General features: G+C 44.8%; 1 protein-coding gene and 1 pseudogene across 3 annotated transcripts; both read right to left on the bottom strand.

Annotated features, from left to right (window-relative positions):
* The window catches only part of LOC109735126 (uncharacterized), an 80,837-nt pseudogene extending 71,882 nt beyond the window's left edge, over positions 1-8,955 (bottom strand).
* A 3,547-nt stretch (positions 8,956-12,502) lies between these two features.
* Positions 12,503-15,742, bottom strand: LOC109735230 (uncharacterized). 3 transcript variants are annotated; one of them, XM_020294440.4, is made up of 2 exons: positions 15,581-15,742; positions 12,503-15,377 (listed from the first exon to the last, which is right to left on the bottom strand). In XM_020294440.4, exon 2 carries the CDS (start codon positions 15,345-15,347, stop codon positions 12,717-12,719), a length of 2,631 nt encoding a protein of 876 aa, XP_020150029.1. In that variant the 5' UTR covers positions 15,348-15,377; positions 15,581-15,742; the 3' UTR covers positions 12,503-12,716. The 3 variants fall into 3 exon arrangements, with proteins under 3 accessions (XP_020150029.1, XP_045084226.1, XP_020150041.1); XM_045228291.2 differs by having other exon boundaries at positions 12,503-15,394; positions 15,581-15,729; XM_020294452.4 differs by having other exon boundaries at positions 12,503-15,367; positions 15,581-15,729.

Raw genomic sequence — 15,742 nt, 5'->3', positions numbered from 1 at the left:
TTGTTGAGTTGGCATAGATCGAGATTAGGATTTGTCACTCTGTGTATTGGAGAGGTATCTCTGGGCCCTCTCGGTAATGCACATCACTATAAGCTTTGCAAACATTGTGACTAATGAGTTAGTTGCGGGATGATGCATTACGGAACGAGTAAAGAGACTTGCCGGTAATGAGATTGAACTAGGTATGATGATACCGACGATTGAATCTCGGGCAAGTAACATACTGATGACAAAGGGAACAACGTATGTTGTTATGCGGTTTGACTGATAAAGATCTTCGTAGAATATTTAGGAGCCAATATGAGCATCCAGGTTCCGCTATTGGTTATTGGCCGGAGATGTGTCTCGGTCATGTCTACATAGTACTCGAACCCGTAGGGTCCTCACGCTTAATGTTCGATGACGATTTATATTATGAGTTATGTGATTTGATGACCGAAGTTTGTTCGGAGTCCCGGATGAGATCACGGACATGACGAGGAGTCTCGAAATGGTCGAGAGGTAAAGATTCATATATTGGAAGGCTATATTCGGACATCGTAAAGGTTCTGAGTGATTCGGGTATTTTTCGGAGTACCGGGGAGTTACGGGAATTCACTGGGAGAAGTAATGGGCCTTATTGGGCCATACGGGAAAAGAGGAGGCATGCCAAGGGGAGGTGGCGCCCCCCATGGGTCCAAATTGGACTAGGGGAAGGGGGCGGCGCCCCCCTTGCTCTTTCCTATTCCCTCTCTCTTTCTCTCTTTCCTTCTCTCCTACTCCGAAAAGGAAAGGGATTCCTACTAGGACTTGGAAGTCCTAGTAGGACTCCATACTCTTGACGCGCCCCTAGGGGGCCGGCCTCTCTCCCTCCCTCCTTTATATACGTGGGCAGGGGGTACCCCAAAGGCACGCCAAGATTTGTCTTAGCCGTGTGCGGTGCCCCCCTCCACAGTTACACACCTCGGTCATATCGTCGTAGTGCTTAGGCGAAGCCCTGCGCCGGTAACTTCATCACCACCATCACCACGCCGTCGTGCTGACGAAACTCTCCCTCATCCTCAACTGGATCAAGAGCTCGAGGGATGTCATCGTGCTGAACGTGTGCTGAACACGAAGGTGCCGTACGTTCGGTACTTGGATCGGTTGGATCGTGAAGACGTTCGACTACATCAACCGCGTTACTAAACGCTTCCGCTTTCGGTCTATGAGGGTATGTGGACACACTCTCTCCTCTCGTTGCTATGCATCTCCTAGATATATCTTGCGTGATCATCGGAAATTTTTGAAATACTGCGTTTCCCAACAGTGGCGTCCGAGCCAGGTCTATGCGTAGATGTTATATGCACGAGTAGAACACAAAGAGTTGTGGGCGATAATAGTCATACTGCGTACCACCAACGTCTTACTTTGATTCGGCGGTATTGTTGGATGAAGCAGCCCAGACCGACATTACATGACCGCGTTCATGAGACTAGTTCTACCGACGTGCTTCGCACACAGGTGGCTAGCGGGTGTCGGTTTCTCCAACTTTAGTTGAATCGAGTTTGACTACGGCCGGTCCTTGTTGAAGGTTAAAACAGCACACTTGACAAAAAACGTTGTGGTTTTGATGCGTAGGTAAGAACAGTTCTTGCTAGAAGCCCGTAGCAGCAACGTAAAACTTGCAACAACAAAGTAGAGGACGTCTAACTTGTTTTTGCAGGGCATGTTGTGATGTGATATGGTCAAGACGTGATAAGATATAAATTGTTGTATGAGATGATCATGTTTTGTAAAAGTTATTGGCAACTGGAAAGAGCCTTATGGTTGTTGCTTTATTGTATGAAATGCAAACGCCATGTAATTGCTTTACTTTATCACTAAGCGGTAGTGATAGTCGTAGAAGCAATAGTTGGCGAGACGACAACGATGCTACGATGGAGATCAAGGTGTCAAGCTGGTGACGATGGAGACCATGACGGTGCTTTGGATATGGAGATCAAAGGCACAAGATGATGATGGCCATATCATGTCACATATTTTGATTGCATGTGATGTTTATCCTTTATGCATCTTATTTTGCTTAGTACGGCGGTAGCATTATAAGATGATCCCTCACTAAATTTCAAGGTATAAGTGTTCTCCCTGAGTATGCACCGTTGCTATAGTTCGTCGTGCTGAGACACCACGTGATGATCGGGTGTGATAAGCTCTACGTTCACATACAACAGGTGCAAGCCAGTTTTGCACACGCAGAATACTGGGGTTAAACTTGATGAGCCTAGCATATGCAGATATGGCCTCGGAACACTGGAGACCGAAGGTCGAGCTTGAATCATATAGAAGATATGATCAACATAGAGATATTCACCATTGAAAACTACTCCATCTCACGTGATGATCGGACATGGTTTAGTTGATTTGGATCACGTGATCATTTAGATGACTCGAGAGATGTCTATCTAAGTGGGAGTTCTTAAGTAATATGATTAATTGAACTTTAATTTATCATGAACTTAGTCTTGATAGTTATTGCAAACTATGTTGTAGATCAATAGCTCGCGATGTAGCTCCCCATTTATTTTATTTTATGTTCCTAGAGAAAAATAAGTTGAAAGATGATACTAGCAATGATGCGGACTTGGTCCGTGATCTGAGGATTATCCTCATTGCTGCACAGAAGAATTATGTCCTTGATGCACCACTAGGTGATAGACCTATTGCAGGAGCAGATGCAGACGTTATGAACGTTTGACAATGCTCGGTATGATGACTACTTGATAGTTTAGTGCACCATGCTTTACGGCTTAGAACCGGGACTTCGAAAACGTTTTGAACGCCACGAAGCATATGAGATGTTCCAAGAGCTGAAATTGGTATTTCAGACTCATGCCCATGTTAAGAGGTATGAGACCTCTGACAAGTACTTTGCCTACAAGATGGAGGAGAATAGCTCAGCTAGTGAGCATGTGCTCAGAATGTCTGAGTACTACAATCACTCGAATCACATGGGAGTTAATCTTCCAGATAAAATAGTGATTGATAGAGTTCTTTGGTCACTATCACCAAGTTACTAGAACTTCGTGATGAACTATAATATGCAAGGGATAACAGAAACGATTCCCAAGCTCTTCGCGATGCTAAAATCAGCGAAGGTAGAAATCAAGAAAAAGCATCAAGCGTTGATGGTTGACAAGACCACTAGTTTCAAGTAAAAGGGCAAGGAAAAGAATGGGAACTTCAAGAAGAATGGCAAGCAAGTTGCCACTCCCGTGAAGAAGCTCAAAGCTCAACCTAAGCCTGGAACTAAGTGCTTCTACTGCAAAGGAAATAGTCACTAGAAGTGGAACTGCCCTAGATACTTGGCGGATAAGAAGGATGGCAATGTGAACAAAGGTATATTTGATATACATGTTATTGATGTGTACTTTACTAGTGTTTATAGCAACCCCTCGGTATTTGATACTAGTTCAGTTGTTAAGAGTAGTAACTCGAAACAGGAGTTGCAAAATAAAGAGAGACTAGTTAAGGACGAGGTGACGATGTGTGTTAGAAATGATTCCAAGGTTGATAAGATCACCATCGCACACTCCTTTTACCTTCAGGATTAGTGCTGAACATAAAATAAATGCTATTTGGTGTTTGCGTTGAGCATAAATATGATTGGATCATGTTTATTGCAATACGGTTATTCATTTAAGTCAAACAATAATTGTTGTTCTGTTTACATGAATAAAACCTTCTATGGTCATACACTTAATATAAATGGTTTATTGAATCTTGATCGTAGTGATACACATATTCATAATATTAATGCCAAATGATGCAAAGTTGATAATGATAGTGCAACATACTTGTGGCACTGCCGTTTAGGTCATATTGGTGTAAAGCGCATGAAAAAACTCCATGCGGATGGACTTTTGGAATCACTTGATTATGAATCATTTGATGCTTGAGAACCATGCCTCATGGGCAAGATGACTAAGACTCCGTTCTCCGAAACAATGGAGCGAGCCACTGACTTATTGGAAATAATACACACCGATGTATGCGGTCCGATAAGTGTTGAGGCTCGCAGCGAGTATCGTTATTTTCTGACCTTCACAGATGATTTGAACAAATATGGGTATATCTACTTGATGAAACACAAGTCTGAAACATTTGAAAAGTTCAAAGAATTTCAAAGTAAAGTGGAGAATCATCGTAACAAGAGAATAAAGTTTCTACGATCTGATGGCAGAGGCGAATATTTGAGTTACGATTTTGGCCTTCAATTAAAACAATGTGGAATAGTTTCACAAACTCATGCCACCTGGAACACCACAGCATAATGGTGTGTCCAAATGTCGTAACTGTACTTTATTAGATATGGTGCGATCTATGATGTCTCTTACCGATTTACCACTATCGTTTTGGGGTTATGCATTAGAGACAGCTGCATTCACATTAAATAGGGCACCGTCTAAATCCGTTGAGACGACACAATATGAACTGTGGTTTAGCAAGAAACCTAAGCTGTCGTTTCTTAAAGTTTGGGGTTGCGATGCCTATGTGAAAAATTTTCAACCTGATAAGCTCAAACCCAAATCGGAGAAAAGCGTCTTCATAGGATACCCAAAAGTAACTGTTGGGTACACCTTCTATCACAGATCCGAAGGCAAGATATTTGTTGCTAAGAATGGATCCTTTCTAGAGAAGGAGTTTCTGTTGAAAGAAGTGAGTGGGAGGAAAGTAGAACTTGATAAGGTAATTGCACCTTCTCCCGAATTGGAAAGTAGTTCATCACATAAATCAGTTCCGGTGATGCCTACACTGATTAGTGAGGAAGTTAATGATGATGATCATAAAACTTCAGATCAAGTTACTACTGAACCTCATAGGTCAACTGGAGTATGTTGTGCAGCAGAGTGGTACGGTAATCCTATTCTGGAAATCATGTTACTAGACCATGATGAACCTATGAACTATGAGGGACGATGAGCCCAGATTCCGTAAAATGGCTTAAGGCCATGAAATCTGAGATAGGATCCATGTATGAGAACAAAGTATGGACTTTGATTGACTTGCCCGATGGGCGGCGAGCCATTGAGAATAAATGGATCTTCAAGAGGAAGACGGACGATGATGGTAGTATTACTATCTACAAAGCTTGAATTGTCGCAAAAATGTTTACGACAAGTTCAAGGTGTTGACTACGATGAGATTTTCTCACTTGTATCGATGTTTAAAAGTCTGTCTGAATCATGTTAACAATTGCCGCATTTTATGAAATTTGGCAAATGGATGTCGAACCTGCATTCCTTAATGGATTTCTTAAAGAAGAGTTGTATATGATGCAACCAGAAGGTTTTTTTGATCCTAAAGGTGCTAACAAAGTGTGCAAAGCTCCAGCGATCCATCTTTGACTGGTGCAAGCATCTCGGAGTTGGAATATACGCCTTGATGAGTTGATCAAAGCATATAGTTTTATACACACTTGCGGTGAAGCCTGTATTTACAAGAAAGTGACTGGGAGCACTACAGCCTTTCTGATAAGTATATGTGAATGACATATTATTGACAGGAAATGATGTAAAATTTTCTAGGAAGCATAAAGGAGTGTTTGAAAGGAGTTTTTCAAAGAAAGACCTCGGTGAAGCTGCTTACATATTGAGCATCAAGATCTATAGAGATAGATCAAGACGCTTGATAAGTTTTTTCAATGAGTACATACCTTGACAAGTTTTTGAAGTAGTTCAAAATGGAACAGTCAAAGAAGGAGTTCTTGCCTGTGTTGCAAGGTGTGAAGTTGAGTAAGACTCAAAGCCCGACAACGGTAGAAGATAGAGAGAGAATGAAAGTCATTCCCTATGCCTCAGCCATAGGTTCTATAAAGTATGCCAAGCTGTGTACCAGACCTATTATATACCCTGCCCTGAGTTTGGCAAGGGAGTACAATAGTGATCTAGGAGTAGATCACTGGACATTGGTCAAAATTATCCTTAGAGGACTAAGGAAATATTTCTCGGTTATGGAGGTGATAAAGAGTTCGTCGTAAAGAGTTACGTCGATGCCAGCTTTGACACCGATTTGGATGACTCTGAGTCTCGATCTGGATACATATTGAAATTGGGAGCATTTAGCTAGAGTAGCTCCGTGAAGAGCATTGTAGACATAGAAATTTGTAAAATACATACGGATCTGAATGTGGCACACCCATTGACTAAACCTCTCTCACAAGCAAAACATGATCACACCTTAGTACTCTTTGGGTGTTAATCACATGGCGATGTGAACTAGATTATTGACTCTAGTAAACCCTTTGGGTATTGGTCACATGGCGATGTGAACTATAGAGTGTTAAATCACATGACGATGTGAACTATTGTTGTTAAATCACATGGCGATGTGAACTAGATTATTGACTCTAGTGCAAGTGGGAGACTGAAGGAAATATGCCCTAGAGGCAATAATAAAGATGTTATTTATATTTCCTTATATCATGATAAATGTTTATTATTCATGCTAGAATTATATTAACCGGAAACTTGATACATGTGTGAATACATAGACAAAACAAAGTGTCCCTAGTATGCCTCTACTTGACTAGCTCGTTAATCAAAGATGGTTAAGTTTCCTGACCATAGACATGTGTTGTCATTTGATGAACAGGATCACATCATTAGGAGAATGATGTGATGGACAAGACCCATCCGTTAGCTTAGCATGTTGATCATTCAGTTTTTATTGCTATTGCTTTCTTCATGACTTATACATGTTTCTCTGACTATGAGATTATGCAACTCCCGAATACCGGAGGAACACCTTGTGTGCTATCAAACGTCACAACGTAACTAGGTGACTATAAAGATGCTCTACAGGTGTCTCCGAAGGTGTTTGTTGAGTTGGCATAGATCGAGATTAGGATTTGTCACTCCGTGTATTGGAGAGGTATCTCTGGGCCCTCTCGGTAATGCACATCACTATAAGCCTTGCAAGTATTGTGACTAATGAGTTAGTTGCGGGATGATGCATTACGGAATGAGTAAAGAGACTTGCCAGTAACGAGATTGAACTAGGTATGATGATACCAATGATTGAATCTCGGGCAAGTAACATACTGATGACAAAGGGAACAACGTATGTTGTTAAGCGGTTTGACTGATAAAGATCTTCGTAGAATATTTAGGAGCCAATATGAGCATCCAGGTTCCGCTATTGATTATTGACCGGAGATGTGTCTCGGTCATGTCTACATAGTTCTCGAACCCGTAGGGTCCGCACGCTTAACATTCGATGACGATTTGTATTATGAGTTATGTGATTTGATGACCAAAGTTTGTTCGGAGTCCCGGATGAGATCACGGACAAGACGAGGAGTCTCGAATTGGTCGAGAGGTAAAGATTCATATATTGGAAGGCTATATTCGGACATCGGAAAGGTTCCGAGTGATTCGGGTATTTTTCGGAGTACCTGGGAGTTACGGGAATTCACCGGGAGAAGTAATGGGCCTTATTGGGCCATACGGGAAAAGAGGAGGCATGCCAAGGGGAGGTGGCACCCCCCCCATGGATCCGAATTGGACTAGGGGAAGGGGGCGGCGCCCCCCTTGCCCTTTCCTACTCCCTCTCTCTTTCTCTCTTTCCTTCTCTCCTACTACGAAAAGGAAAGGGATTCCTACTAGGACTTGGAAGTCCTAGTAGGACTCCATACTCTTGGCGCGCCCCTAGGAGGCCGGCCTCTCTCCCTCCCTCCTTTATATACGTGGGCAGGGGGCACCCCAAAGGCACTCCAAGATTTGTCTTAGCCGTGTGCGATGCCCCCCTCCACAGTTACACACCTCGGTCATATCGTCGTAGTGCTTAGGCGAAGCCCTGCGCCGGTAACTTCATCATCACCTTCACCACGCCGTCATGCTGACGAAACTCTCCCTCATCCTCAACTGGATCAAGAGCTCGAGGGACGTCATCATGTTGAACGTGTGCTGAACACAGAGGTGTCGTACGTTCGGTACTTGGATCGGTTGGATCGTGAAGACGTTCGACTACATCAACCGCGTTACTAAACGCTTCCGCTTTCGATCTATGAGGGTACGTGGACACACTCTTCCCTCTCATTGCTATGCATCTCCTAGATAGATCTTGTGTGATCGTAGGAAATTTTTGAAATACGGCGTTCCCCAACAGCTTCAACCTAGCATTTCTTTTTTTGCTCAAGTAACTTGTATTGAAGAACGGTTGGTTAAGAGTATCTCCAGCCGTTCGGCCCCCCAGGGGCTTGAAATAGCGCCGCCTGGGGGCGCGTCGATGGAAAAATCTGCGTGGGAGGCTCGGGTTCCTAGCCCCCCCCCCTGGCACACACACACCCCCCAAGGTCGGCCCCAGGCGTCGATTTCGACCCACTTTGGGAGCAAATTGGCCCATTATCGGCGCAAATTGGACCAATTTCGGCCCATATTCGGCGTGCTTTGGCACAAATTCAACAGAATCTATTTTTTATCACATAGTTCATCACAGAAAATCAAATACAAATCAATACAAATCATATAATTCAACAAATAGTTCAACAAACAAAAACTCATATTTCATCACACGTCGAGCTAGGCGTTGCCCTTGAGCCTCCATAGGTGCTCCACCAGATCTTGCTGCAGTTGTTGATGCACCTGTGGATCTCGGTTCTCCTGACGCATATTGAGGAAGGCAGTCCAGGTTGCCGGTAGCTGGTGATCAACTTGGGCAAGAGGACCCTGCCTGTAATATGGTTCAGTGTGAAACACTGGCTCTTCTTGCTCGCTCTCAATGATCATGTTATGCAAGATGTCATAGCAAGTCATGACCTCCCAAATTTGATCTTTCGACCAGGTCTGAGTGGAGAAAATCAAGATTGGAGCACACCAAATGCCCGCTCGACATCCTTCCTGCAAGCCATGAGATGTCGCGGCTTTGCATTGCTCGCGAACAGGCTGGCCAGAGCGGCGAGGACCATGAGATGCTCATCGTCTTGGGCGTCGGCATCGGCTTCCTCCTCCAGCAGCGCCGCGAGCGCCTCCTCGTCGTCCGAGTCCATCGCTGAGTAGACAAATCGCGGGACATCTGGCGGGCGTGGTAGGCGCGCAGTCGCCGGTATTCCCACCCTGCGTGGCCGGAGCGCCGGAAAGCTCACCCAGGAGCGAGGGGGAGGCTGCCACGGCGAACCCCTCTTTTCTGGCGGGGGAATGGCCTTTCTAGCGGCGGTGGGTGGGTAGGCGGTGCCGGGATCGGCACGGCGGCAGAAGGGCGTGCGTGCGAGGGGGTGAATCTGAAAGTGCAAGATGCTTTTCCACCTGACAGTGGTGGCCCAGGCGCGGTTTTTCCTTCCGCCGGAGCCCCCAAGCGCCCCCCAATGCGCTGGTTTTGGCCTGAGATTGCCGGGTCAAAAAATGGGCCGAGCCGACGAATTTCGGCATCCTGGGGGCGCGACTGGAGGGTTTTTCGGCGCCGGCATGAAAAAACTTGCCCTGTGGGGCCGTTGGGGGCGCGAGTGGAGATGCTCTAAGTACATGCCCAAAGCTGCAGGACTTGGTCCTAGACCTATACACCTTTTCTTAACACCCTAGACCTATACACCTGACATACTCATTCTTCTCCTTTACTAATACATGCGACAAGAGGTCACCTTCGTGGATGGTCTATTAATAGTTCTAGACGCTTATTCGAATATTATTCTATGTTTTCATACAAAATAAAAAATATGATAAGCAATGATTTATTTTTGTTCTGATGTCACCAAGTCAGGAATAACAAATATGACCATAGTTTGAGTTGTGAAGCTATATCTCTGTGTTATCTTTCAGGTTTTCTAACTTCTGATGTCCCCGTACATACATCTTGGTTTCATGGTGATGCCTTGCAACTTTGGTAAATCCCCTTTTGATAATTGACAACTTCGAAACATAAAGGTGTGTTTCAATTCAAAATACTTACAATTTTTTTTCTTCAGCCTATGTCTTGCACGTGTGTGTTTCAATGAACACTTCATCTCTACGAGCAGTCGCCTTAGGAGCACGTCGTCAGTATCACACTTGTTATTCGCTAAATCTACTTTCCAGAGGATACCCATTTTGCTTGAGTTGCATTCATTTTCTCGTAATTAATATAATAATCAATAAATGGTGCAAAATAATGCTATGTTAGTAAGACTTACATGTACCTTTTCAAAAGAACACGAGCATGACTTTTGACGCCTGTTGCATCCAATAACTCCATCTATTCTCTATTTTGTTGTCCTTGCTGGCTACATTTCTACAAATGTTGATCCAATAAACTATAAATCAGAGCAAAAGTGCAGCAAAGTACACATATTTTTGCTTGTAATGTTCCTTCCTTCATCCGTTCTCCAAAAAGCAGCAAGTTATTTTGAATCAGTTGGGCTAACTCTGTTATCTGGGACAAGTAGAGCTCCTCACCCTTGACCCTAAAGCAATCTCGACCTCTTCGTCTAGCTCTGATTTCATTTCCCACTCGCCATCCCTACCATAGCGATGCCGACATGGACACGACACTCGTTTGTCGAGCAGCTTCAGGGGTGCCGACCGTTGCCAGATATGGGCGCTACAACATACATCTCTGCCGCCGCTAATCTCTCATTCGACCGTATGACCTCCCCTTAGCTCCCACCCACCCCCTACGCTTAAACAAACACGTCGACCTTGGTGTCCACGGCCGGTGAATCAGTGATCTCTTCACGGAGCAGGAGAATCATGCGGCGGCACCCATAATTGTGGTGCTATTTCTTGTGTCTCTTGATAGCTTGTCTTTTTTGTGTTACAGCATTACCATTATGTGTCTCAATCATTAGCGCCTGGGGGGGGGGGGGGGGGAGGATCCTGCGGCAAACCCTGGCCACAGCCTAGCTGCTATATAGGCATCAGTTAACCACCGGAGTGGTTGGCCATTAGAGCTAAAACAGTAAATTGCAAATGGTTAATAGTGTATGAGGTAGATCCAGGCCATCGGAGTTATCTGCCAAACCATTTTATGAGCTATCTCTGAATCTCTTCAAATAACAGAGCTCGTACATCATAATTAATGATCGGTGCTCTACACGAAGATAAAGTACTCGAAGATAAAGTACTCGACATGTTTTTCAGGACCAACACAAGATCAATAATCAACGCAGTTAAACAAAGAGTGAATTCCGTTTTTTACCCCTATTTTGACATTTTTGACACTAATTACCCTATTTAGCGAAATTTTATCCGTTTTACCTTATTTAATAAAAAAATTGACACAATTTACCCTGTTTAAATTATTGTGAGCATTCTGACCGGTCAGTCACAATTGTTAGGTCCAACTGGCATGCCACGTTAGTGGTTTTTCCTGGCCATTTTCCTGACTGCTGAACCGGGCCGCTCAGCTTCTCCCGACCGGCTCGGCCTGATGGCGGTAGCTCGCGTCACATCCAACGCACAACGCCCAAGTCGGCCGCCCACCACGCTCGCCTCCCATGGCTTCTCGTTTGCGTTGTTCGCCCCCAATCAAACATGCAAACCGACTTCCGTATAGGCATCAATTTCCTATAGCATGTTCATCATGCCTGCATCATTTGTTAACTCAACCATGGAGTTCCTGTTGGCAACTTCTTCTGATAATAAACGTTGTCCCAAGGGTTGGAACCCAACTCCTCGATCTTCTCCTTTATATCAAGATAACTAATGAAATCCCTCTCAATCATGTCTGACTTTGGATTCTTTTATCCACGGACATGTAAAATATGCCTAACTCTCCACATCTTAGTTGCCATCCGCTTTGTGCAAGAAAAATAAAAATGAATTACTGGCTGCAATCATAATAAATCATAATCTACTCTAATAAGGTAAATACACATGTTTCAGCATGCATTGTAAGATACAAAGATCCAAAATTCCTTTACAGCTAGCAAGCAGCAACAGATGCTGTCACTTGTGCATGTATTAACACTCTTCCGGAATATATCTGCTACCTAGATATTTAAATATGTAGGTTTATCAGAGTTAGTAAAATGGTATACTTTAATCTAGTCCATAGAACGATGCATACTTAAGGCCTTATATGATAACTGAAGAAAAATATACACGATTTCAAATTATATCAGTAACAATTTCTTCAACAATTTATTCAATGGTAATATGCCATGCTGATCAAGTATAGTTGTCCCATCAAAATACTTCAAACTGGAAACGAGTTGAGTAGGGAGAAAAATAGGCAGGAAAAAACTGTCGAGGTGGCTTGCTGGCCGGTCAGAACGCACAAAAAATTTAAAACAGGGTAAATTGTGGCAACACTTTTGCTAAATGGGGTAAAACGGATGAAATCCCGCTAAATGGGGTAATTGGTGTCAAAAATGTCAAAATAGAGGGTAAAAACCGGAATTCACTCTTAAACAAATAAACAGTGATATTTATTAGTGTAATGACAAATGAACACGACTCCTCTCCCGTAAAGCAAAATAGCAGATCAGGCAAACAACAAACATAACAATACATTATCAGAAATATTTGTAAGGGCAACAGATATCATCATCCTCTTGTTTGCGCTGATAATATAAACGTCAGGAAAGCATCATTATATTTCGAAAGAGAAATGATATACTTCACAGTAATAGGAATATCAGACAGACAGTAACCAGTTAACACGCTAAAAAGGTTTCATACTATATACATTGTCCAAGTTTGGTGTTTCAGTTCGCCAACATGCAGGCAAGATATTACCCATAAATATTTCATACAAAAAGGCAGAGTAGGTGCCTTGAAAATGTCTCACCACAAGCAGTTTGCTTTGCGCACAAAGGAGTAACATGCCAGGCTCTCCTCATATAACATAGGAACAGAAGGAATCAAGTTAGAGTCCATTCTATTTGTCTCCGCCACTGACTCTTCTTCGGAGCATGTCAAACTATCCCCTGATGAAGTTGAAGGCATATCAAGAAACTTAAGGTGTGCACTACTGGCAACCGGCACCTGATCAAGTGAATACAGATTTTGAATTGTTTGCTCTACTGGATCATATAGACCTATTTTCCTACCAGTATTGAGCAGGATCCTCCCATGATCGGGATCAACAGCTAATGGCACCACAACGCTTGTCTTGAGGGAATAGCCAGGGCATGCTTCCAGGTGAATTGTGTATGCTCTGCCCCATTGGCCATGCTCTAGCTTCCATACATCTAATTTGTCTGCAACTGGATCTGCTAGAACAGCACATAACACTCCCTCAAGCTCAACAACAAATGCACGACAGCGGTTTCTGCTACTCCATCTTGCAAACCACAAAGGGCACCGGACGACATCGAAAGTACTTGTAGCAAGGTTGAAAGAGACAATGGTCCATTCGCAGCTCTGTCCCAACCTTGGTTCATTCATCCAATACAACATTCCTTCAACATAGGCCGGTGGCATATCATTCACAGGCAGAGGTGGTACCGAGTGCTGTTGGGCAGCATTCGGAGTGTTACACCAGTGTAACGCGCATGACATGTCATACTGACGAGATTCAAAGTCCTTCTGGTGATAGAAGATTTCCACGATAACATGTTCACGAGTCAAAGGGTTGAAAGTCAAGCCAACATTTTTATTGCCGACTGTAAAAGCATGCTCTTCTGTTTTAGGCATTCTCGAGCGTAGGTGCAAATTTGGCCCCAGGTTAGAGTAGGCCCTGTGGAAACCTGTACATGGATTGCAGAGATAGTCGTTCGTATCGGTGCTTACCAAGTTCAGCCCATGGCAAGGCTTGGAGCAAACCACCTTTGTATCAAGCAATGTACTGTGACTAGGAGCTTCTTGGAGGCATTTATTCAATGGAGCAAAACTGAAGCCCAATCGTCCAGTGCTCTTGACCACAAGCATGACTTTAGGCCTTTTGCCTATGTTCTTATGCTGAAAATATGACTGAATGAAGTTTTTACTCTCAATCAATCTGAACCACCGTTTGCAGACAAATTTGGACTGTATGGCTGATTTAGCTGGGAGGCGGAGTAGGACCTCTCTAGTCGCCTTAGCCAGGTCAGATGACAAGGCTATCTCCTCATCTGCTGTATGCACGGGAGCAAGGGTCTCTTGAACGAAACTGAATCTTGAACTAGGGCACCCATATTGTGGAGTTGAGTGTGTCTCTGTGATCGAAAGAATGGTTTCCAGAGCCTCAGACCTGGGGTCATAGGTGTGAACCATTTTCTGATACTTATCGAAAATCTTGTGCATGCTAGTGGTGATGATTATTTTCTTCCTTGGCGACCTATAACTGCAAAAGGATCCAATAACTCTCAGAATTTGTGACTGACGCAAATTTGTTGCCAGGTGCCCCGACAAATTAATTCGATGATCCAGTAACCAGTCACCAGAGCTATAGTCCAGCAGCTTCCAGATCTCCAAAGTATTACTACCATGAGGAATTCTGTTGCGAACCAAACATAATTGGTCATCGATCTCCACTAGTTGCTCTCCTGATGAGGAACACCTGGAGGTCGGCGGCGTTCCTGGTACCCAGAAGGGCGGTGACCGGAGACATGTGAAGGTCTCCTCTGCAACCGAAAAGGACACGATGGCAACACTTGGAGTCGTGATGAAAGAGGAAGGTCTCATCAACCAGTGCAGGCAACCGTTGGCAAACACGGGAGATAATTTGTTGACTGACGCATTACGAACAGCAGCGCGTGCAAATTTATGCAAGCTGGAGGGTACTCCTCTGGCAGCCGGCCTCCAGCAGCGATCCATAAAGGGGCCTCCAGGCGTGTACACCTCACACCTCACAGAGTCCAAGTCCTTTTGATAAAACATCCCATTCATCAACCTCACCACCTTGTGCTCGTCTGTGAGGGCATCAAACCCCAGGCCAGCACTGGAGCTGCATGCTACGCTGGTAGAAGGCGGCAGACGCGTGGCTGCCCGTGTGGCCGCATTGCAGATGTAGTAGGCTGTGTCGAGAGCATCGTAGAGAAGGGTGAGGCCATGGCACGGCGCGGGCGTCACTACCTCCACATAGTTGCCACGGGCACCGTCGATGGTGAACAGTAGGTCCCCGTGATCTCTGGGGCAGCCCGATGATGATGATGGCGAGAAGGAGCACGAGTAGACCGCGGTGGAGTCGAATGTGGCGGTCGGCGAGATGTATAGCAGCTTGGCTGGTGGTGCCCGCCGCTTTGCAGCCTTGGCTGCTGACATGTGGAGGCGGCGGAATTCATCCGAGGAGAGCAGCGCAGCCCAGGAGCGGCACACTGCCTTGAAGCGGAAGACGGATTTGACTGGGAGCCACTGCAGAACCTCTATGATCATCTCGTACGGAAGCGATGCCCCGCAATCATCTCTTGCAGTGGCCATGTGTTCCCCTCTCCTCCTCCTCCTGCTCTCACTGACCTCCCCCGGCATGATATCCTCCCCCCTGCTCCTACGCATCTTCAGCGCCCAATCGAGGTCTGAGATACCCTAAAAAAAATCGAGGTCTGAGATGCAATCAACACATGGCAAAAATCACAGCAAGAAAACCACTGCTATCAGTCTTATCTATCTCATTCAACTGATGGAATCAAACAGCTCGGATCTAATCTGGGGTGAAACTACTGCTGCAGAAGGGGATCTGGTTTCTCGTCTACTAAAAAAGGAAGATGAAAACAAAAATAGGCCCTTACCGATGGGAAGGCGGGGTCGAATCGCGTCCTGCGGGCTCAGAGTTCCTTCAGCCGGAGGCTTGGCGTCCCCTCGGCGGCGGCGCGGCGTAGGGCGGCGAGTCGCAGGAAAAGTCTCGTTTTTTCCCAACCGGGGAAGAAACAGTGCTCGGACAGCGAGTGTGA

Source organism: Aegilops tauschii, chromosome 5 (genome assembly GCF_002575655.3).
Source record: "Aegilops tauschii subsp. strangulata cultivar AL8/78 chromosome 5, Aet v6.0, whole genome shotgun sequence".
NCBI lineage: Eukaryota > Viridiplantae > Streptophyta > Magnoliopsida > Poales > Poaceae > Aegilops > Aegilops tauschii.
This window is presented reverse-complemented; position numbering and strand designations above follow the sequence as displayed.